Raw genomic sequence first — 24,066 nt, forward strand, 5'->3', positions numbered from 1 at the left:
CCTCTCCCCTTCAAAAAATTGTATCCCCATTCCTTCTTTCCCTCATTGACTTTGCTAGCCTCCTCCCTCAGCAACTCAGAAGCTTATGTGTTTGTGTGTATACCTGCAAAGAGGAGCTGCTATATAAATAAGGTAATGAAAATGGAGGCAGTTGGGGAATAGACAGCTGAGAGGATCTGAGCTGGTAGACTGAAACAAATACTCATCCTAAACCACTCAGAGCTCAGATTTCTTCTCTAGACAGCTGGCTTTTTAAGTCCTTCTGAAATACTCTACAAAGATGGGGGAGGGGCTGTGAACTACCTCTGCTATGGACCTTATTTAAAGTCAGCTATCTCCTAATATGTTCTGTAGAAACTAAATGCAATATTCAATATGGCAGGGATGAGGGTGCTGAGCTAAAGGTATACAATTGTCCACTCTAATTTTTAAAGGCCAGAGGGCTTTTAAATTATTGACAGTGCTGGAGAGCTGCTTGGAGTAGGCAGTGACTAGAATCATGTAAGCTCAAACTGGATAACTGATTTGCTGGTCATATTTCTATCCCTTCTCTGCCACTTGGCACCCTATACTCCATATTCTTTCTAATCCTCCTACCCTCTCCACCCTCCCCACCCTCTCGCCAACACTCCAACACCCTACCCCCATCAACACTCCTGGAATTTTGGACTTAGCTATTTTTAAAACAGTCAACTCAGTAGCCACCTCCCTCCCCCGCTCAGCTGTCCAGTACTCCGGCCAGCCATCTAGTCCCCCTTCCCCCCACACCAGACCTTCTCTGGTTCCCTGACCTCAGTGAGACTGCAGCCTGTCTGGGGACCTAGGGGAGACATGGAGAAAGAGACGGGGGATCCCCTGGCTGGAGCTGACTGATACAGTAGACAGTCATGGCTGGAGAATTGGATATCAGACTAATGTTTGACCTCTGGAAACAGTAAGTCAAAATTAATTGCAATTCCTTTAAAAAGCTTCTAAATTGAAATTAGAATCTCATAAAATTATGACATAAACTTGGATGTCTCTGGTGCAAATCTAGGATCTTTTCCATACCAAGGTGCCCCCGTCTCCATTTCTCCTTCTGTCTTAAGCTTTCTGGCCTCTGGCCACTAGAAGTTTAAATCTCCATCTCTCCTCTAGGAGTCTTAGCTCTCTCCTCCTGTTACCTCAAGACTTCTGATGAAGTCTCCTTCTTTAGTACAAGTTTCCTACACCTCCTATTCTGTGGTTTTCTCACCAAGGCCAAATTTAGCTTCAGATGATTAGTCACTGATACCCTCTATCTTGTTCCTATTTATCAGGGCCCTTCACATTGGGCTTCCAAGGGTGAGGCTTACTCCTTGTTGTAAATGATTTCTCCCTACAACTCTAGTCCCATCATCGTGTTCTCCCTCCTGCATGACTCTCCCTCAATCATATCCTTAACTCCAGAGAGAGTAGTTTGGCAAGAGGGAGTTAGCCCCTCCCCAAGTCTTGTCCTCATCAAAAGATTGACTTCCAAACTTGCAAAGTTAAGATGGATGGAAAGGTAAGATCAATGGAAAGGGTGGTTCTTCAGTCAGATTTGAAGAAATGTTGACTCATGAAGAAGAAATGTTGACTCATAACAAACAAATATTGATTTGCATGCTTGGTTTGCATCCATTGTTCCATGAGACAGAGGGATAATTTTAGCTCTCTACAGTAGATGAAAGAGACTGGTTCCCTTTTCATTTGAATACTGATTCCAGAGATGGGATGTGTATCCCACCCTTACTCCTCCTTACTGAAAATTCTGACACAAAGGAGGAAAATCAATGAATGACCTCTGGAGGGTGGCCCCTCATGATGGGGAAGGGCAAATAAAAGGTAGTCTCTGATGTACTTTCAGATCCTAATTCTGTTAGGGAGCCCACTGGTATGACTGAGATCTGATCTATCCACATGATTCCTCTTTTTGACATTTCTGCTGTTTGGTAGCTCAGAATGGGGCAATACAGTGGACTCTGCCCCCCGAGTCCACTCAACCTTTCTTCCACCCCCACCTAGAGGTATTGCATAAGGGGCCTGAAAGTGGTCACAAAAGCAGGGCACAGAGGCTTAATAGCCTCGTGTTTAGTTCAGGGAGCCCCATTTCCCCTAAACTCCAGTTAGCTCATTCTTTTCTTGATCTTCCCAGATTCTCTTCACATCATTCTGAACAATCTTCAACTCTTCTCTTCCCCATGCCCAGCCACATTTCTTTTTTCAGTCCCTTACAGGACGTCCGGTCAAAATTCACTAGGTAGGAGGGTCATCAGCTGGAAAGAACCGGAACCTGGGGGGACCTGGCTGGATAGGTATGGGGGATCCAGGCCAGTCCCCTAGTCCCTGGTCCCCCCATGGCAGTCCCCCAACTCTAAGCATTCTCACTCTCCTGCTGCTCCTCTGTGGACATGGTAAGGAAGGGTTAGGTAAGGCTTTGGGGGATCTAGGGGGGATCTAGGCTGCTATGTAGGGGTGGGCATGTGAGCTTGGGTGAATGAGATGAGATGGGTGCTTAGGGGTCCCAGTCACTCGCCCCACTCTCAGATAGGTATATTTTATTCACCATTTATTCACCTTGGGGAAGGGCACTGGGAAAGCCCTTGATCCACAGGCAGAAGAGCTGTGGATCTAGCAGGGCTTACCCATCTTTAGCAAGACTGAATGAGGACAAGATTAGGAAGCTGGGGGCTGGCGGCTGGGGACTGGGAATTGGGGGAGGCTCTCAGTTGGGTTTTAGGATCCGCTGCTATCCCTCCATGAGACCTGGGAGAATTATGGTTGAGGTTGAGCGGGGATCGGGGGACCAGCTCACACTCCTCTCTCCCTTCCGCCCTCAGCTTATTCTCAATGCAAGATCCTCCGCTGCAATGCTGAGTATGTATCTTCCACTCTGAGCCTTAGAGGTGGGGGTTCACCAGGATCCCTTCGAGGAGGAGGCCGGGGTGGAGGGGTGGGCTCCAGCGGCCTCTGCCGAGCCCTCCGCTCCTACGCGCTCTGCACTCGGCGCACGGCCCGCACCTGCCGCGGGGACCTCGCCTTCCATTCTGCTGTGCACGGCATCGAAGACCTGATGATTCAGCACAACTGCTCCCGCCAGGGCCCCACGGCCCCTCCCCCACCCCGGGGCCCCGTCTTTCCAGGCGCAGGCCCGATCCGCGCCTCTGGCTCCCCAGCCCCGGACCCCTGTGATTATGAAGGCCGGTTTTCCCGGCTGCACCGACAACCCCCAGGCTTCTTGCACTGCGCCTCCTTCGGGGACCCTCACGTGCGCACCTTCCATCACCACTTTCACACGTGCCGTGTCCAAGGAGCTTGGCCCTTGCTGGATAATGACTTCCTCTTTGTCCAGGCCACCAGCTCCCCCGTGGCATTGGGGGCCAACGCCACCACCACCCGGAAGGTCAGGGACTCAACTGCTCCTCCACGGTCACCCCAGGGTTCCACTTCCATGCCAACCTCACTAGTTTTCACAGTGCAGCTCTATTTCCTTTCCTCCTCAACCACTCCCACATCTTGAATCACTCCCTCCTACCGAACACTTGCTCCTGTAAATCACTTTCCCTCCCTGGGAATTCCACTCCAATGCAGAAAAGAGCCAGGGAGAGGAAAGTTGAGAAGCCCTGGGTTGAGGAGTTACAGAAAGGAAACTTTTCCTTCTCCTATGGGAGCAGTTGAGGTTGAGCCCAAACAGGGAGGAAAGGGATGGAGCAGGGATGAAACAGTATTGGAACATAAAGACAGGATCAAGGAGTGAGGACCGTGATAGGCCTTGCATCTCTGCTGGGATTAGATCCCTGACTATGTACAATAATGCGGCCTGGTTGATGGAAGGGGGGAGGGTTGCACTGAGCCCCAAATAAACTGTTTTCCCTCTTGCCCTTACAGCTCACCATTATATTTAAGAACATGCAGGAATGCATTGATCAGAAGGTCTACCAGGCTGAGGTGGACAACCTTCCCGCAGCCTTTGAAGATGGTTCTATCAATGGAGGTGATCGACCTGGGGGCTCAAGTTTGTCCATTCGAACCGCTAACCCTGGGAGCCATGTGGAGATCCGAGCTGCCTACATTGGCACAACTATAATCATTCGGCAGACAGCTGGGCAGCTCTCCTTCTCCATCAGAGTAGCAGAGGATGTGGCCAGGGCCTTCTCAGCTGAGCAGGACCTGCAGCTATGTGTTGGGGGATGCCCTCCAAGTCAGCGACTCTCACGCTCAGTGCGCAGTCGTCGGGGAACTATAACCATGGATACTGCCAGACAGCTGTGCAAGGAAGGGCTGCCGGTTGAAGACGCTTACTTTCATTCCTGTGTCTTTGATGTTTTAATCTCCGGTGACCCTAACTTTACTGTAGCAGCTCAGGCAGCTCTGGAGGATGCCCGAGCCTTCCTGCCAGACTTGGAAAAACTACACCTCTTCCCCTCAGATGCTGGGGTTCCTCTTTCCTCAGCAACCCTCCCACCTCCACTTCTTTCTGGGCTCTTTGTTCTGTGGCTTTGCATTCAGTAACCAGGCCAGCATTCAGTAATCATGATGGGTCTAGAAGTGATTTGCGGATAGAGATTGGCAAGGGAGAACATAAGAAACACTGAAGGGAAACGATGAGGGTAAGAAACACATGAAACAATAACATTTTTTCCAGAGTGAGAGAAGGCTGCAGTCTAGGGTTGAAATGATCACAGAATAAGGATTTTGGGCAAGGTTTTGCATTCCAGACTTCAGTAGGGGCTCTTCACTAATTTTCCCAGTCTTGTTAATAGGAAGTAAATTGTTCTAGTCCATCTCCTCCTGAAATCACCCCTACAAGCTTAGAGGTTATGGAGTCCTGAGGATCAGTAGAAAACTTAAGGGTTGAGACTTTTAATAGATAAGAACTAAAAGAGGAAGACATGATCATTACCCATCAAAAACTCAAAATCGAATGATATTTTCTCTTGGAAGGTAGAAAGATGAGGAAATGATGAGGAAAAGAATCTATTTGATAAGTATAATGTGGGTAAGACGTGTTCTGCTTTCTTGGTTCATAAATGAAGTGGGAGTTGTTTGGATTTTTGGTGAAGGGACTCTCTGTCTTTGGAGAATGACACAGGTAGGAAAGCAGCTATCATCCCCAATCCTAACTAATCTGATATTAAAGCTATGGAGTCTTCACATTGTTGTCTATGTTGAATCTCTTTACAGACGCTTAAGATGGCATAAAGTCAATGTGTTCACTCCACCAAAAGAGGGCTCAAAAGCGGGAGATATTGTTCTGCCTTCAGGAAGTTTACAGGCTATTAGGGAGACAAACTGACTTACATGAAGGAGTGATGAGTGTGTAATTATTCACTAAATTCCATAATACTATGAATTCAAATGGGAAGATGATTGAGAAGAATCAAGAAATAATAAATAATAAGAGGTAATAGAGTAGATGAGATCTGAAGTGATCTTTGAAGACTGGGTAAGATTGGATTTGAATTAAGGATCTTCCAGGCAGGAGAAACCATCTAGACATTCACAGATTCACGATTCAGTGACTAAACCAGCAAAACTCAAATGAAGTAGACGAGAAGTAAGGGCTAGATGGATAGATGCCAGATTATGAAGTGCCTTGAAAGTGGGGCCAAGGAGTTTAAATTCAATTAACAGCTAACAGTTATTGAGAGCTTAAAACCTGCCAGGCCATTTTCTAAACAACTTAAAATTATTAATTCATCTAATACTCACAACTCTCTAAGGAAGGTAACTTTCTTATCTCTATTGTTATATAAGGCAAATGAGGTACAGGAAGACTAAGCAATTTTTCCACGCTAACGCAGCTTACAAATGGTAGAGCTAGAAACTGAGCCCAGAGAATTTGGCTTCGGAGACTTAACTTAATCTCAACACTATACTGTCCTGTCAAGGAAACAGCCATTGAAGATTTTAGTTGTGGACGAGGCAGGGAAAGGGAGCTGCAGGCAGTGGCTGCCATCACAAAAACTATTTTCTTCTTTTGTCATATGAAACCCAAAAGGGAGAGCTGGAAAGTAGGGGGAAGCCCCAAAGAGAAGGAATCTAATTTGGAGAAGAAAAGAAAATAGAAGCTGTGCTAGCCCTGGATGTTCTAAAGTAACAGTGCTCTACTCCTCCCTCTTCTCTCAGTTTCACCCATCTAACCTAACTCCCAGGACACACATACACACCAGCCAGTGCTTACCAGACAGAGCGTCCTTTTGGTCTGCTATTTTAAATTTCTTTTGCAATTCTTTATCTTCTATTCCTGACTCACTATCTTCTCTAAAGACCGCAGCCACTCTGCCATTCCCAAAAGCACAGTCTCTTTGCTTTTAAAGATGACCTGCTTCCCTGGTGGCTCAGATGGTAAAGAATCTGCCTGTAAGATAAGGGTTCAATCCCTGAGTTGGGAAGATGCCCTGGAGGAGGAAATGGCAACCCACTCCAGTATTCTTGCCTGGAGAATTCCATGGACAGAGCGCCTGGTGGGTTACAGTCCATGGGGTTGCATAGAGTCGAATGCAACTAAGACACTTAGCTAATCCAGAAAACAATCTGTTTTAATGGAAGAAAATTAGAGGAAACGTATCCATTGCTGTTTTCACTTACAGATAACTTAGGCATTTTAATGCAAAATATCTTTTTGAGAAACTGCTCCTTATATTGGTTAACTCAAAAGAGTACATAACTTCATCCCTCAAAATTCCCTTGTGGGAATTTCAAGTAGGTTAAGAAGAATTTCACAGCCAATTGGGGGGTGAGATTCTTTTATGGCCCCTGTCATTTGCTTCATTTGCCCAAACTCAGGGTTAACTCTATTATCAATGGAGTATTTAAAAGTGAGTAGTTTAAAATAAGCACATGAAAAGATGCTCAACATCATTACTCATCATGGAAATGCAAATTGAATTTGAAAAACAAGGAGAAAACGCTACATAACCACTGGAATGGTTCAAATTAAAAAGACTGATCATATCAAGTGTTGGCAAATTGTGAAGCTCTGACATGCTATTGGTGAGAATGTAAATTAGTACTACTACTTTGTAAAATTTTTGGCAGTTTCTTCACAAGTTAAGCATATACTTACCATACACTCTAAATAGTCCACCTCTAAGTATTTATCCAAGAGAAAGGATAAAGACTTGTATACAATACCACTCAGCAATAAAGTGAAATAAACTACTGATACACACAATAATATTATGAATCTCAAAATAAGAATGTAAGCGAAAGAAGCCAAACAACAACAAAAAAGAGTACATACTGTATGTTTTCATTTGTATAAAATTATAAAAAGTGTAAACCAATATATACTGACAGAAAAAAGATCAGTGGTTGCCTGTGGATGGTCAGGGGAGGGAGAGAGGGATGGTTTACAAAGACACAGGAGGAAATTGGAGTAGAATGTTCGTTATCTTGATTGTGGCAATGATTTCAAAAATCATGAAACTATACACTTCAAATATGTGCAGTTTATCAAACATTAGTACATCTAATAAACGTGTAAGTAAAATAAATAGGTAGCCGACCTTTCCCTCTTCCTTTGGTGGGTCAGTCAAAGGAAAGACCATTGTATGAAAAGGAAGATTATAACAGAATTTCCTTCTAGGAAAACACAGGAAAGAAGAGGATGACAAGGCAAAGAAAGAGAGCATTTAGGGACTTCCCTGCTGGTCCAGTGGTTACGACTTCCGCCTTCCAGTGCAGGGGGTGTGGGTTTGATCCCTGATCTGGGAACAAAGATTCTATATCCCTTGGGGCCAAAACACTATAAAACAGAAGCAATACTGTAACAACAAAACATAAAACAGAAGCAATATTGTAACAAATCCAATAGAGACTTTAAAAATGGTTCACATAAAAAAATAAATAAGTAAAAAATAAAAATGGTTCACATCAAAAAAAAAAGAAGGAAAGAATATTTAAGTATTTTATACTCTCTCTTCTATCATAAGGACCATATTCCCTCCTCCAGATTCTCAAGGTCAGAGATCATGGAAAGGACATTTTCTGGTTTAAAAACAACCTGGTGCTTCATTTTTGTCTTTCCACTCCACTAACAGTCAGCAGATGGCGCTGATGACTAAAAAGAATTACCCAGTGGGGATGGAGCAAGTCTTCAGGAGAAAGAAAATTAATTTCTTAGATTGTCTAATATGTTGACTAAATGAGAGAAAATGTTAATAAGTATTTGAAAGAATTGGCATTTCAGAAATAAACTTAAGGGAGGTAGGTTCAAGAGGGAGTGGACATATGTATATACTTACGGCTGATTCACGTTGCTGTCGGCAGAAACCAACACAACACTATAAAGCAATTACCCTCCAATTAAAAATAAATAAAAAAAATAAACTAAAGGTAGATGCATAACAAACTAAATAAATTGCTTAAGTAATTATGGGTTCATAACAAACAAAGGGTTGTTCAAGACATGAAACAATCAAAATATACTACTTGACTCCACAATTGATGTTATTTATAGTGATAATATATAATTAATATAGTCATAATTGAATTGTGGTGCCGGGGAAGACTCTTGGGAGTCCCTTGGACTGCAAGGAGACCAAGCCAGTAAATCCTAAAGAAAATCCACCCTGAATATTTATTGCAAGGACTGATGGTGAAGCCCTAATACTTCAGCCACCTGATGCAAAGAGCCAACTCACTGGAAAAGATCTTGATGCTGGGAAAGATTGAAGGCAAAAGGAGAAGAGGGCAGCAGAGGATGAAATAGTTAGATAACATCACCGACTCAATGGACATGAATTTAAGCAAACTCTGGGAGATAGTGAAGGATAGGGAAGCCTGGCGTGCTACAGTCTGTGGGGTCACAAAGAATTGGACACTTAGTGACTAAACAACAGCAATAGTGATAATAATGTAAATATTGACTACTGATTTGGCCAAAATTGTGATATAACTCTATCAGGAGGATGAGGTAGGAGGAATGGGAAGGTAGGGATAGGGAGTATGGTGTAAGACACTTAAAATTTCAAATACTGTAGCAAAAAGAGAGTATGATATGTCTAATATTGGGCTGCCCTGGTGACTCAGATGGTAAAGAATGTGCATGCAACGCAGGAGATTCGGGTTCTCTCCCTGGGTGGGTAAGATCCCCTGGAGAAGGGAATGGTTATGCATTCCAGTATTCTTGCCTGGAGAATCCTATGGACAGAGGAGCCTGGGGGCTACAGACCAAGGGTCGCAAAGAGTTGGACATGACTGAGCGACTGACCCCGTGGACTGCAGCACGCCAAGCTTCCCTGTCCTTCACTCTCTCCCAGAGTTTGCTAAAATTCATGTCAATTATTTATAAATTAAGAAATAAAAGAAGAAATATATAGTTTAGAAATATGAGAGGCTTCCCTAGTGGTCCAGTGGTTAAGAATCTGCCTTGCAATGCAGCGGACACTGGTTCGACCTCTGGTCTGGGAAGATCCCACATGCCAAGCAACAACTAAGCCTGTGCACCCCAACTACTGAAACCTGTGCACCTAGAGCCTGTGCTCCTCAACAAGAGAAGCCACTGCACCAAGAAGTCGGTGCAATGCAGCTAGAGAAAGCCCTGCAGCAACGAAGATCCAGCACAACCAAAATAAAAAAATCAATTATTAATTAATTAATTCATAAAAAAGAAATATGAAGTAAATACCAGATGAAAAAGTTGAAATAATTGAAAGAAAAATAATTAGAGTGAACTGAGAACTGCTGCTTTTTTGTGTAAGAATTAAAATTATGGGATTTTTGACTAAGTTATATTACATTATTTTGATTTTAAAAAAGAGACTGCATTTCTACCTTGGCCAGTCCTGAGTATTTCCCCTTAACTTCTTATACTTGTGGACACCTCCATCATTTTTCAAACCCACCCAACCCCCTTCCTACCCACTTCACCTTATCTTGTATACTTCATGGCAAGTTCCTTCCCACATTTCTTCTCAAGGAAGCAGAGATAATTTCCATGGTCCAGTAATTGCAGGTTCTCCAAATCAGTGCCAAGAAACTGCAGCAGCACTAAGGAAAGGAAGGAAGACAGAACATTAGAAAATAATAGGCCTTCCTCAGTTTTTCTGCCTACTCCCAAACCAAATTATTCATCATCCTCCTAATAGTTATTAGGAAGAAATAAGTCACATGTGTTTCCTGAGATATAATCTGTGTGTGCTTGGAGGGTGGGCTTTGAGAAAGTGAAAGAGAAATCAAGAAATATAATTGGATTCTGCCTCTACTGCAGGGTTACTGTGGAATGATTCTTTGCTACTGGTTCCAAAAGAACCAATCTTTTGAATATCAAGGGTTTTGTGGACTTCCCTGGTGGTATAGCAGATAAGAATCCACCCGCCAATGCAGGGGACACAAGTTCCATCCCTGGTCTGGGAAGACTCCATAAGCCTCAGAGCAACTAAGCCTGTGGGTCTGCAATGTAGAGCCCACAAGCCACAACAACTGAAGCCCATATGCCTAGACGCCGTGCTCTAAAACAAGAGAAACCAAGGTAATGAGAAGCCTGTGCACTTCAATGAAGAGTGGTCCCTGCTTTCCACAACTAGAGAAAGCCCTTGCACAGCAACAAAGGCCCAATAAAAACTGTGTGACCAGTCTTTGATACAGCACTCTTCTACTTCTACCTATGAGGAACTAGTTCAGTTGAATTTTTAAAAAAATAAATCAGTCTTTCATCCTGCCTTCCAACCCCACCTCACTCCGGCAAAGAATCAAAAAGTCCTTTGCTGAAAGTATAGTGCCTGAAACTGAAAATGTTCTGCCAAGGTTTAATTTTCTCTTTATGGAGGTCACTGCCGTGCATCTACCACCACCAAGCCTACAGGGAGAATACCATCAGTGCTGGAGAAGAAACCAAAACCAGAAGGATGGGCAATGGGATGGGCTAAATATGTGTCATATTAGCTGATCAGGCTAAAATAATCCTATGGATTGACTTTGACCCTTATTTAGAATTTTTGGAACACCTAAACTATGCCAGGCCATAAGACAACATGGCTCCTATCTTAGGGGAACTCAGTTTAGTAGGGAGGAACAAATAAACAGATATATGATTAACATTTATAATATAGAGAAATACATCCAATATGCTATTGAGAATACAAAGAAAGTGACAAATCTGCTTGTAGAAATCAGAGAAATCTTTACAAAGGAGGTGACTTTTTTTTTTAAAGGATCAGAGATGTGCTAGTGGCAAGATTTTCAAACCATAAATTAGACGAATTTCATCCTAGTTCTGTGAATTAAGCAAGCCTCTTGAGTTCTCTATATTGCAATATTCCTTTCTGCAAAAATATCTGCCTATCTGGTGAGAATCAAATGTCTGTGTAATTGCTTTATAACGCACATGTATATTTAGCTCTATGTACGCTTTAAAATGCATTAACACAGAAAGTTCTCTGAAATGGATGAAAAGCAGCAAACTGTTTTAATATGTAATCCCTTCCTTTCAGTCATAAACACCTTCCTCTGCTCCTTCTTCTCGAAATCAAAAAATCATCTTCCTCACTCAGGGGAGCCGTCTGGTCAAGTTTCTGGTCTCAGAAACGCTTCTGTGTGGACTAAGGATCTCGATTTTGTTGTTGTTGTTCAGTTCGCTCAGTGGTGTCCAACTCTTTGAGACCCCATGGACTACAGCACCAGGCTTCCCTGTCCTTTGCCATCTCCCAGAGTTTGCTCAATCTCATGTCACTGAGTCAGTGATGCCATCCAACCACCTTGTCCTCTGTCGTCTCCTCCTCCTCCTGCCTTCAATTTTTCCCAGCATCAGGGTCTTTTCTAATAAGTCAGTTCTTTGTATCAGGTAGCCAAAGTATTGGAGCTTCAGCATGAGTCCTTCCAATGAATATTCAGGATTCATTTCCTTTAGGATTGACTGGTTTGATCTCCTTGCAGTCCAAGGGACTCTCAAGAGTCTTCTCCAGCACCACAGTTCAAAAGCATCATTTCAATTTTATGCCGCCTAGATTTGTCATAGCTTTGCTTCCAAGGAGCAAGCCTCTTTTAAATTTATGGCTGCAGTCACCATCTGCAGTGATTCTGGAGCCCAAGAAAATAGTCTGTCACTGTTTCCACCGTTTCCATCTATTTGCCATGAAGTGATGGGACCACATACCATGATCCTAGTTTTTTGAATGCTGAATTTTAAGACAGCTTTTTCACTCACCTCTTTCACCTTCCTCAAGAGGCTCTTTAGTTCCTTCCGTTTTCTGCCATAAGGTGGTGTCATTTGCATATCTGAGGTTGTTGATATTTCTCCCAGCAATCTTGATTCTGGCTTGTGCTTCATCCAGCCCGGGATTTCTCATGAGGTTCTCCGCGTATAAGATTAAATAACCAGGATGACAATATACAGCCTTGACGTATTCCTTTCCCAATTTGGAACCAGTCCGTTGTTCCATGTCTGGTTTTAACTGTTGCTTCTTGACCTGCATACAGGTTTCTCAGGAGGCAGGTAAGCTGGTCTGGTATTCCTATCTCTTTAAAAATTCTACAGTTTGTGGGACTTCCCTGGCAGTGAAGTGGTTAAGACTCTGTGCTTCCAATGCAAGGGATGCAGGTTCAATCCCTGGTCAGGGAACTAAGATCCTACATGCCACACAGCAAGGCCAAAAAAAAAAAAGAATTCTACAGTTTGTCATGATCCATACACAGTCAAAGACTTTAGCATAGTCAGTGAAGCAGAGGAGCTCGATAGTACCTTATCCACTGGGTGGCAGGGCTGAGCCAACTGGATTACAGAACTGTGTAAGAAAGAACTTCTCAGAAAAGGGGAAGTTGGGTTAAGCACAAAATGTCCCATTTCCCTCATATTTATAAACATCAGTACAGTCCAACTTTCCCTCACAGGAAAACAAACCATCACCTCTCACCGCCTCACTATCCTTGCTCTATACGTAACTGGGCCATAGGCTTTGAGGAAAAGGGACTGGTTATGTTCAAGTGTAGCAGAAGGAACCGAGATTAGGTTTCTTATTGTTGATAAGAAACAGCACTAGGTTCTGAATTAGTGGCATATTCTATTGCACAGACATATCCCAATCTATCAATTCAATTTATATTTAATAACATATTTTCTCTATGAAATGTACTCTTCTAGATGCTATGAAGCATAAAAATATTTAAAAGGACACAGATCCTGCTGTCTAGGAATTCATTCCATAGGACAGAAAAGAAACTTTACATGTAAGTTCCATGTGAGAAATATTTTAAAAATATGGAATGGAGTATTCAAAGAGAATGGAATTCTATTTGGTTATAAGGTGAGAGATAAGGGGATTTGGGAATCAGGAAAGGTTTCATAGAGGAAAAGTTATTTGGCTGTCTACTGAAGAGTGGGTAGGATTTTAAAAAGTAGAGATGGGGAGGAAAGTCAGGCATTCCAGGTAGAGAGAAAAGTATAAGCAAATGCAGAGAAGGATATATTAGGGGAACACAGTGTACTTGGGTTTGGCTGAGGAGTAGAGTAAATTTCTGAGGAAGTAGTGGGAAATGAGACTGGAAAGTTTAGTTGAGGTCACTTTGTGAAGGCTTTAAATACTAGGTTGAAGTATTTTAATTTGATTCAGTAAGCAGAGGGTTTGGGAGCATCACAGAACAGATAGGAACACAACTGTATAAGATTAATCTAGTTGAGGTTTATGGATTACAGCAGAAAGATCAGTTTAAAACTATCAAAAATAATTAATGCAAAAGTATTAATAACAAGGATATGAATCAGAGTGATGGCAGTAGAGTAAGAAATAACAGCTTCTAGAAAAACAATGGAATGATGGCCTCTTCAGAATTTGGCAATTGACTGAATGTGAGGAATATCAGAAAGGAAGGAATTGAAGACAGTTTTTAGATTTTATGCCTTGATATCTAGGGGAACATACAATGGTCCCATTAAAAGAAACAAGAGTAAGAAGTGAATTTGAGCACAGGGGGAAGATTATGAATTCCATACTAGACAAGTTGAGTTTGAGATGCCAACTAGAACTTTCAAGACAGGCTAGAGGTTTCCATGAATGATATACAGATGGGCAAACTGAAGAGAAAATCCTGAAGACAGAAAAGGAGAGAGCCAAGCAGAAAAGCTTTCAGTGGGACAGAGAAAAAAGGAACTGCTGACAAGGGAGAAAAGGATAAAGCCCAAAAGAACATTTAAATTTACAAAGATGGCAGTTTTCAAATTATATAGAAGTCAAGGGGAATATGGCCTAAAAAATCACCCTGGTTTTCTCTGGAAACTTAAAGAAAACCATTTCAGGGACAGAAGAAGCCAGGCTACAAAGGGACAAATTTAGCCAACAGATAAAGCTGGTATAAGTTACTCTCTTAAGAAATTTGACAGTAAACGAAAGAAAACATGGGTGATAGCATGAAAAGGGAAAAAATTCTTTTATATCATAAGGCTACCTTAAGAAATATCTCCTCTCTCCATCTTTCCCTGAAGTTGGACAACTCTCAGATCTTCATTCCTTCCTCAACATGGTAGAAAAATAGAGACACCAATAAACAGAAAATATGGACTTCAAGATGAGATGGTTTCTTTTTTTTTTAATGGCTGTTCTGGGTCTTCTAAACTGCTGGGGCTTATCTTTAGTCGAGGCAAGTTGGGGCTATTTGCTAGTTGCAGTGCTCAGACTTCTTATTGGAGTGGCTTCTTTTGTTGCAGAATACGGACTTCAGTAGTTGCTGCTCCTGGGCTCTAGCACACAGGCTCAACAGTGGCCCACAGGCTTAGTTGCTGAAAAGCATGTGGGATCTTCTCAGATCAGGAATCAAACTCATGTCTATAGCACTGGCAGGCTGATTCTTTCCCACTGAACCACCAGGGAAGCCCCAAGATGAGTGTTTTTTAAATTGAGGTATGACTGACATACAACACTATATTAGTTTCAAGTGTACAATCTAATGATTGACATTTAGATATGTTGCAAAATGATCACCACAATAAGCCTAGTTAACATCTGTCATGATATATAATTACAGGATTTTTTTCTCGTGATGAGAATTTTAAGATCTACTCTCTTAGCAACTTTCACATAGGCAATATAGTATTATTAACTATAATCACCATGCTGTGCATTACATCTCTATGACATTTATTTTATGACTGTTAAGTTTATACCTTTTGACTCCCTTCACCCATTTCACCTACTCCCTACCCCAGGCAACCAGCAATCTGTTCAAATGAAGTTTTTTTTTTTTTTAATAATTAAAATTAAACTGAGAAACAAGAATCTTCAGAAAACAAACTAGAGACAGGACTCTAGATTAAGTATTAAGAATCCTGACTTTGGAGAGTGGCTCCACCAGTTACTAGCTATACATCCTAGAGCAAGTCTGCTGCTGCTGCTAAGTCACTTCAGTCGTGTCCAACTCTGTGTGACCCCATAGACGGCAGCCCACCAGGCTCCCCTGTCGCTGGAATTCTCCAGGCAAGAACACTGGAGTGGGTTGCCATTTCCTTCTCCAAGAGCAAGTCTACTTAACTAAAATAAGGAAGTATCTCTCTTAAAAAAAAAAAAAAATGACTGGTAGAGTCCCCTTAATATTTTATGGAAGTACCTCTCTTTAAAAAAAAAATGACTGGTAGAGTCCCCTTTAACTTTAATATTTTATGAGTCTTATCCTAAACCCTTTACAGTGAAGATCAAACAAGAACCAATGTGTTAAAGCACTGAGAAGCAGGACAACACATTAGAAAGAGTACCTAGTTAATTTATTTATTTTGGCCGCACCAGACTCAAGGCATCTTAGTCCCTGACCAGAGTCTAAACCCACACCCCCTGCAGTGGAAGAAGGGAGACTTAATGGCTGGGCTGCCAAGGAAGTCCCCAAGAGTACCTACTTTCGATCAGACAGACCTGGGTTCAAGATTTTGCTCTACTTACAAATCGGTGACTGCAGGCAAATTACTCAACCCTCTGAGCCTGACTTAACCCTGAGTCACAGAGTTATTGTGAGAATTAAATGAAATAATCTAACCTTAAATCCTTCTAGAACAAGGTGACGATGAATCTATAAATAAAATATTACTGAGATAATTATGTAAATGATCTGGTCTCTTACAGGTGCTCAGTGACTTGGAGGAATACCTAAAGTTGATCAGCCTCAAATGCCACACTCTCTTTTAAACCTTTATTTGTCTCTAAATTAATATTCCCTACAGGAAAATGGGAAGGATAAGAGTAAAAGGGAAATTTTCAGAGTGGAAATGAAAGTAGTGATTAAAAGGACAAAAAAGGGGGTCTTTAGAGTCCTAAATGTTTATCAGAGCATAAGTTAACGAAAAGAGAAATGCAACCAGCTCCTTGTATTTGATTGGAACTGAGAGTAGAGGGCACTTCTCTCACTAGAAGCTTTGGCTTTGTTCAACCACCTCCTGTAAAGCAAACAACAATCACCGCTTGGTTTCCTATTGATACTGGGATTGAAGAGGGTGGGGAAGGAACAGGTAAGATGATCTAATCTGCAAAACTCTTGGATTTAGCCCTCCTTTGCTGTTCCTTACTGGACCTGCTGTTTTCCTCCCTTGCACCCCACAAATGTTTGTACTCTGTTTTCAGGACAGAAGTTTGTAAACTTTTTTTCTTCTTTGGCACAGGAACTGAGAAAAAGAATCAGAAGGCACGTTTTTATCAGAATACCAGGTTATAAGGTGAAAGGTTGTAAACAACTCTGTCCAGGACAACTCCATTTCAGAACATGTCTTGGCTACAGGCCTGGTAGGCAGCAACTGCCAAAGTGAAATCGGTTTCTGGCATTTAAGGGAACCTAGGCACAACACAGCGCAAACAAGTGGTCTGCACCAAGTTTTGCAAAACGGGAAAGAAGAAACTGGAGCCCAAGAGAGGGACTTAAAGCAAAAGAGAATGGTATTAAGATTTTTTTTAAAAAAGCAAGTCAGTACTCCATAGCTGTGCCCAAGTAAATACTGGCATTTCCCTTTCTCTAAGATGTTCCAAATATATACCACTCTGGTCTGTCACACTCACCTCTCCTCCCCTCCTGCCCCTCAACATTTATGCAGTTACACATCACACACTGTTTTATAATATTGTCATTATGTATGTATTTATTTGTCAACATTTTGGTGTTTCAGATTTACATACACTTCCATATCTATCAACCTAAAAACTCTCTCAGAAGTTATAATTAAACATTTTAAAATTACTTTAGTGAGAGTCTCACCTTTCCTACTCTACCTACTTCAACCAATATAGTCGACCAGCTAAAAACAACTCAGGCCTTATTGGTTAACTTTCTTAAACAGGGTGCCGCCTCAAACCCACACACCCTAAGGATCAACATGTTCTGTTCCCCTTTTTGTTCTGGGGGTTGGTCCTGTGGGTGTGTGTTTTCCAGTAGTCTTGATGCCTGATTCTTGAGCTTGCTTAGTAGTGCAGTTGGGTTGTAACTTGTTAGCCTTAGGGTGTCAACCCAGTTAGGGTGTGCAAGAGCAAGTAAGAAGGATCCTTCACAGCAGTGAACAGCCATCTTCTTGCTAAGAGGGTAGGATCTCTATATATTCTAATGCTTCTTGTTTACTTCCCCATCTCAATCTTGGGAACACTGTCTTCCTCTTTCTAGCACAAGAAATGAGGTAATAATCTCCTGATTCTCCAACCCATGGGGAGGAACTCAGGAATCAAAGAAAAGGGAGAAGAATTCCTATATCTGTGCACACAAGTCTTTCTTACTGCATCTCTGAAAAATTTCTCAGGAGTCAGCTCCTAAGGCACCTCACGGCCAGCTAGGGAAAAACCCATCTGACAGAGAGCCAAATAACACAGGATGAAGAGTCAGGGTTTCTTTTAGCCTGAACATACAGTGTGCTAACGATCCTTCTGTCTTTTCTTCCTTTTCTTACCTATTTCTAAACAGTTTAGGGGGAAAAACTTTTCAAAGACTGCAGAATGGTTCCTTCAAACAGAAACACAGCCATCTCTCCCTGACACTTTCCCTCTGACGAATGACAACTTTCCTTTTAACTAACTTGAAGGCTGTGAGGAGTGTGGGCAGCAGATTTAGAGGTGTACCTCTGATTTAGTAAGTTGGAAAGGGGACGAAGACGAGAGAGTTAAAATAACTCAGGGAAGAGATGACTAGAGTGAAGCTTTTTTTTTTTTTTTATTAATTACTTTCCTGGAGAAGCAGGGAGTGAGATACTCAGAGCCCAAAGAACACACTTTAACGAAGAGATAATGAGGTAACTGGGAGAACATAAAGTGTTCCCTAACTCTGCAGATCAGGGACTGAAGAGATGACGGGATAAGCGGCAGGATGTGGACACGCCCGTACTGTACCGGTCCAGAGAACAGAGAGAACCGAGTGGAGGACGCAGGGGCAGAGGCACACGGACCGGAGCCCCCGGCCTCCAGCTCAGGGGCCTAGAAAGGGAGTGGGGGATGGCCAATCAGTCCCACATATTCGCTTTGCTGTGGCCGCTGAAGAGTGGTTAAAATTTTGTGACAAGTTCTCTTTTCCTTCCCACACAGCCGGGATTTTTTTATGGGGGGAGCGGGGAGAAGGAGGGGGTTGTTTGTTGATTTTTGAGAGATGCGGGGCAAGAGAAGGACAAAGAGGATCTTCCTCAACAGTAACGACTGCACTCCCTGTCCTCCGCCCCATCCTAAAGTATTCTTGGAGCTCTGGGATTGTTTTTCACACGACTTGCGATTTGTGAGCCGGGAATAAACAGTCGCCTCTAAATTAATTACATTGGCTGAGGTTAGGCACGAAATTCCATCATAAGCACATTTTCTTTTTACCTCAAAATATAGCTCCCACTCCAAAAGCATCCGCACCCTCCCTTCTAAGACCACTGGCCTCGGATAGATTTTGGGGTCAGCGAAGCATTCCTTGCTTGAGCACATGGGAAGCCGCCCCATAGCCCCTCCGCCCCCTCCTCCCAGCCCTGCAGCGATGCACAACAACCATTTTCCCCGCCAGGAGCACACTGTGTCCACGCGCTGCTGCGACCTCGCTGATTGGTAGGGCTCCTGGTAAACAAGGAGCGGGCAGCCAATGGGAGAGCTGTGCACGAGGGGAGCACGAGCCTCCAGGCCAGAGCTCGCATGGACCTGCCTGCCGGGCTACTATATAAAGCAGTTTCCGGCTCTCAGTTGCAAACTATCGTTTCGTCTTCTGAGGTGGAACGCTTTAAGCCTGCCCGCCGAGAGCCGGAGCTTTCCTCCAGCTGTTAGAAAGAAAGAGCTTATTTTTCTCTTGCAATCTCTTGATATAACTCGCGACTTACATTTTTGGGTGGACGTGTTTTCGAAAATTTAGTAGAGAATTGAGAAGTGAAAAAGTTTTAACTTACAGCAAAGGGTCCTTTGAGAGTTTTGTTTTGTCCTCATTTTTAACTGTTAAGCAAATCCAGCCCAACATGGTGATGTTCAAGAAGATCAAGTCTTTCGAGGTAGTCTTTAACGACCCCGAAAAGGTGTACGGCAGTGGGGAGAAGGTGGCTGGCCGGGTGATAGTGGAAGTGTGTGAAGTCACTCGAGTCAAAGCTGTCAGGATCCTGGCTTGCGGAGTGGCCAAAGTCCTGTGGATGCAGGGATCCCAGCAGTGCAAGCAGACGTTGGACTACTTACGCTACGAAGACACGCTTCTCCTGGACGACCAACCAGCTGGTAAGTGACCCAACTGTTTGCTGGAGGTTGAAAGCGGATTCAAGAAGAGAATTGATACGGATAAAGCCCACACTGTAGATCCTAAGTTGCTCGGGTTGTGGGGTTTGAATTTTGTGTGGCTTCTTTTATCTTTTTTAGCTTTAACTTGCAAACCCCCACCCCACCCCCAAAAAAGGGTGATTTGTGCAACTTCTCAGGGTGCTGTGTTCTGCGGGTGATCCTGAGGAATGTTGACTTAGTTATTGAAAGGTTTTTATGTCTTAATAAATTGCTTGTTCTTTGCTTCTTGTTTGAGATGTTGATAGGTTGAGCCCTTCAGGACTGCAGGGCTTTGCAACTTTTTGCTCAGCGAATGCATCAGTATCTCATTTAAGAACATAAGGGGTTCTGCATTACTCTTGCACGCTGCCCAAGAATTCCTTATTGCACAGATGGATTTTAAGTGTAACAAGAGACCTAGAAGCTTTTCCTTTTTCTCTCCCTTCAGGTGAGAATGAGATGGTGATCTTGAGACCTGGAAACAAATATGAATACAAGTTCGGCTTTGAGCTTCCTCAGGGGTAGGTTATGAATTAAATGCATCTGTGATCTTATCTGTCTGTAAAAATCTTCCCCTCTTTTGATCAGTTACTCTTCTTGGAGAGCATTTTTAAATTGTTTCCTTTTTCTTGATAAAGGCCTCTGGGAACATCTTTCAAAGGAAAATATGGGTGTGTGGACTACTGGGTGAAGGCTTTTCTTGATCGTCCCAGCCAGCCAACTCAAGAGACAAAGAAAAACTTTGAAGTGATGGATCTAGTGGATGTCAATACTCCTGATTTACTGGTGAGATTCATTTTAAGAGTTTATTCTTCTGGGTTTCAGAGATAAGTAGTTAGGTTTTTAGGGCATTAAAGTGAAGCCTGTCAGGGAATCAAGTCCTTAAGTCATCAAGGTGGGAGAGAAAACCACCTACTTTAAGCAGTGGAAAGAGAAGCAGAGAAAGGATCTCTAGAGATTCTTAAAACGTCTTTTTCCACTTCATTCTACATAGGAACCTGTGTCAGCTAAAAAGGAGAAGAAAGTTTCCTGCATGTTCATACCTGATGGGCGGGTGTCTGTCTCTGCACGAATTGACAGAAAAGGATTCTGTGAAGGTAAAAATCTAGTGCTTAAAATGAGAGACTCTTAAAACAGGAACTGTGGGTTTGGGAGTAAGGGCAGGAGCCAGGAACAGGTTAAAAGTCATGGACTGCACTGAGCATCAGTTTTCATCTTTCTCATTGCCAGGTGATGAGATTAACATCCATGCTGATTTTGAAAATACGTGTTCCCGCATCGTGATCCCCAAAGCTGCCATTGTAGCCCGCCACACTTATCTTGCCAATGGCCAAACCAAGGTGCTGACGCAGAAGTTGTCATCAGTCAGAGGCAATCATATTATCTCCGGAACCTGTGCATCATGGCGTGGCAAGAGCCTTCGGGTGCAGAAAATCAGGCCTTCTATCTTGGGCTGCAATATCCTGCGAGTTGAATACTCCTTACTGGTGAGTGGATGGGTGGGGTTGGAGAGAGAAATTGTTCATTTGTCAAAACGATAGTGGTGTTTCTCCAGGTTTCTAGCCTAACAAACTGATGTCTTCCTTTCTAGATCTACGTTAGCGTCCCTGGCTCCAAGAAAGTCATTCTTGACCTGCCCCTGGTTATTGGCAGCAGGTCAGGCCTCAGCAGCCGGACGTCCAGCATGGCCAGCCAAACCAGCTCTGAGATGAGTTGGGTAGACCTTAACATCCCAGATACCCTAGAAGGTGAGCCAGACACATGATATTTTTTTCCCCTCTGGCCTGGGTGGGTTTGTAAAATTGTGGTTAGGCTTCTCTTGGCTGGGCTTCTTATTATCTCCATGCTTTATCTCTCTAGCTCCTCCTTGCTATATGGATAGCATTGCTGAAGATCACCGGTTGGAGAGCCCCACTACTCCTCTGCTAGAGGACACAGATGGTTCTCAAGACAGCCCTATTTTTATGTATGCTCCTGAGTTCAGGTTCATGCCACCACCTACTTATTCTGAGGTGAGAATTGTCATTTACCACTACATTTGTCCTAAGCCTTTTATAAGAAGTTAACTTCTCAGGATTTCCAGACTGGATTGTTGTGTTTTTTCTTACGCAAGCTAAAATACTCTTTTTCTTTTCTTCCTCCCAGGTTGATCCCTCCGTCCTGAACAACAATGTGCAGTGAGCATATGGAAGAAAAGAAGCAGTTGTACCTACCTGTTTCTCTTCATCTCTCTTCCTGGACTCTTTAATTTTTTAGAGACTCAACAGTCTCCACAGTGGGGTACAGGTCCACCCCAGCCTCTTGACTCTCCAGTGTGGGAGGTGATCAGCAGGCAATCTCCTGGGCCTTAAAGGGTGCGCACTCGTCCTCAGCCAGCGAGATGATGTGATACAGAGTTTTTTGCTAGATGGGTTTAAAAACACATTAGAAAAAAAACTAAGGCCCATCCCATTTTCTTGAATCTCTTTGAAAATTGAGGCATTTTCAGTAGTTTTGAGTAAGGGGTAGAAATGGCATCCTGGAATGGTGTTCCCACGGTTGAATGGAGGGGATTATATAATAGAGATATTGTTATAACAATAGATCTTGAACCTCTGCCATGTGGAGGAGAGCCAATTTAGCAAACTAAGAAAGTGAAAAGAAAAAATGGTCATGGCCAAAACTTTGGGAAAAGGATGTTCTTAAAATCATTGTTCCCCATTGTTTGTACACTTACAGAAAAAGAAAAGCCCTCCAGAATTGATTGGGTTTGGACTTTTGAGCAAGCTTCCCATGCGAATTAAAGGGGAGGAGCTCTTAAGTTTCATTGTTCAGAAAGTAGTTTTAATCAGTCATAAGGCAGTAGTAACTGTGCCCCACCAGAGGTCTTAAAAGCCATTTTTAGAGCTTGTTGCACTGTGTTCTCCTGTTGGCAAACATTTTTATGTGGGAGAATTTTTTTTTTTTCACGTGACTCCTTGGAATTGATTCTGAGGCGATGTCCTTAGCACTTTAGTTTGTGTCAAATTTGGGTTTTCCTTTCTCAGATGTAAGCTAAAACTGGTCTACTATGTCTCTAGGGGTAAGCACAATGACAGGGAAAAAAAAGTGTTACTGCTTTTGAGACTTTGTCGCAGTGTACGGAATTCTGCAGTTCTGACACTGATTACGTAAGGGTTGCTGCTATCAGCCTTGCCCACTGTGACTTCTCCAAACCCAAGGAGGAACCCTAGATAAAATGCCCCAACACTGTGATGAGAGCATCCAGATGTTGCCATGAGAAACCAGAAGGCAGATCTTCACAGAAGCCCCAAGGGCTCACTCCTGCCCAGTGTTAGGAGACAGGGTTGTTGACAGCTCCTGTCTCACTGCAGCCTCTAGCACTTGGTCAGTCACTCTCCGCCTTAGCACTTTGTTCACTGTCCTGTGTCAGAGCTCTGAGCTCGCTCTACCCTTTTCTGAAAAAGTATGTGGGCTGAAGGTGGTTTCATTTTTTGTTTTTTAATTGTATATCTTTTTGTATGAGAAAAACTATATTTTGTACTTAACCAGATATATTTTTCACCCCAGCTGGGGGTATTCTTTGTAAAAAAAAAAAAAGAAATAAAATAAAAATAAAGTTTTTTTAATGGCAAAAAAATGTTTCTCTTCTTGTCTGTAAGATAAATTGAAGTTATTAGAAAGAAAATGTGCCTAAAGGAGCTTTCCCCCTTACTTCACAATTCAGATTGTTGAAAACCCTATAGAGAAACCATTTCTTATTGATCCTAAAGACTGTAGTCAGAATGGGGGTTCGGAGGGTGAGGAGGGAAGGAATTTGAGCTATGCTGTCTTTTGTCCAATTCTGGGGTCTTCTGGTGGTCTGACCTAGTTTTCTACATCTTTAGTTAATCATTACTAAATTTCTTCAACTTTGGAGTATATAAAGCTTTTTTTGTTTGTTTGTTTAATGAGCTCCTGAAATAGAAATGAATTTTGTAAGGGCATTTGGGAGGAAAGTGTTATGGTACTTTTATTTCTTATTTTGATTTCATCATAGTTTCTTGGAAGTAAAAACATGGTTTATATGTAGGAAGACATAATATAGGACTAAAGAATTTTTACAATTATAAATATCAAGTTTTTTGAAGACAGATACCATTTTTTTTTAATCTCTGCAGCTCCTAGAACAATTCCTATCCAGGCACATGATCATAACTCAGTAAATGTTTGCTGAACATTCAAATCCACCTTCCTCTTTAGGGTATGCTTTACAGTTCCTGTTACTTCTTTGTAGAGTAATAACAGATTGATACCACAACTCCACCTCTAATTGAAATTATTATTATTCCTAAAGGAGTGACTTACAGTGATAAACCCTGAGATGGCAGAGGTTAACATACTTTCTGATTTCTGTTACATTTAAACTTCTGCAGACAAATCTAGTCTTAGC

At 42.5% G+C, this 24,066-nt stretch overlaps 2 protein-coding genes across 7 annotated transcripts; both read left to right on the top strand.

Annotated features, from left to right (window-relative positions):
- Window positions 1-750: 750 nt before the first annotated feature.
- On the top strand, window positions 751-5,154 carry HJV (hemojuvelin BMP co-receptor). Of its 6 annotated transcripts, none has more exons than XM_019956644.2 (4): window positions 751-934; window positions 2,210-2,414; window positions 2,841-3,403; window positions 3,889-5,154. In XM_019956644.2, the coding sequence occupies exons 2-4, from the start codon at window positions 2,318-2,320 to the stop codon at window positions 4,510-4,512; spliced, it is 1,284 nt and encodes a 427-aa protein (XP_019812203.1). In that variant the 5' UTR covers window positions 751-934; window positions 2,210-2,317; the 3' UTR covers window positions 4,513-5,154. The 6 variants fall into 6 exon arrangements, with proteins under 6 accessions (XP_019812203.1, XP_019812202.1, XP_019812204.1 ...); XM_019956643.2 differs by having other exon boundaries at window positions 2,228-2,414; XM_019956645.2 differs by lacking the exon at window positions 2,210-2,414 and having other exon boundaries at window positions 752-934.
- Window positions 5,155-19,096: 13,942 nt separating this feature from the next.
- Window positions 19,097-23,274, top strand: TXNIP (thioredoxin interacting protein). Its single transcript, XM_019956649.2, has 8 exons — window positions 19,097-19,616; window positions 20,104-20,176; window positions 20,294-20,441; window positions 20,650-20,752; window positions 20,886-21,142; window positions 21,247-21,403; window positions 21,516-21,667; window positions 21,801-23,274. Exons 1-8 carry the CDS (start codon window positions 19,367-19,369, stop codon window positions 21,834-21,836), a joined length of 1,176 nt encoding a protein of 391 aa, XP_019812208.2. The 5' UTR covers window positions 19,097-19,366; the 3' UTR covers window positions 21,837-23,274.
- Window positions 23,275-24,066: the final 792 nt, after the last annotated feature.

Source organism: Bos indicus, chromosome 3, assembly GCF_029378745.1.
Source record: "Bos indicus isolate NIAB-ARS_2022 breed Sahiwal x Tharparkar chromosome 3, NIAB-ARS_B.indTharparkar_mat_pri_1.0, whole genome shotgun sequence".
Taxonomy (NCBI): Eukaryota; Metazoa; Chordata; class Mammalia; order Artiodactyla; family Bovidae; genus Bos; species Bos indicus.

Bases quoted from the DNA above. Each gene is read 5' to 3' on its own strand.
- HJV (XM_019956644.2), top strand. From the start codon at position 2,318: ATGGGGGATCCAGGCCAGTCCCCTAGTCCCTGGTCCCCCCATGGCAGT. The intron at 2,415-2,840 runs GTAAGGAAGGGT...TTCCGCCCTCAG, and splicing joins GCTGCTCCTCTGTGGACATG to CTTATTCTCAATGCAAGATC. The intron at 3,404-3,888 runs GTCAGGGACTCA...TTGCCCTTACAG, and splicing joins ACGCCACCACCACCCGGAAG to CTCACCATTATATTTAAGAA.
- TXNIP (XM_019956649.2), top strand. From the start codon at position 19,367: ATGGTGATGTTCAAGAAGATCAAGTCTTTCGAGGTAGTCTTTAACGAC. The intron at 19,617-20,103 runs GTAAGTGACCCA...CTCTCCCTTCAG, and splicing joins CCTGGACGACCAACCAGCTG to GTGAGAATGAGATGGTGATC. The intron at 20,753-20,885 runs GTAAAAATCTAG...TCTCATTGCCAG, and splicing joins CAGAAAAGGATTCTGTGAAG to GTGATGAGATTAACATCCAT.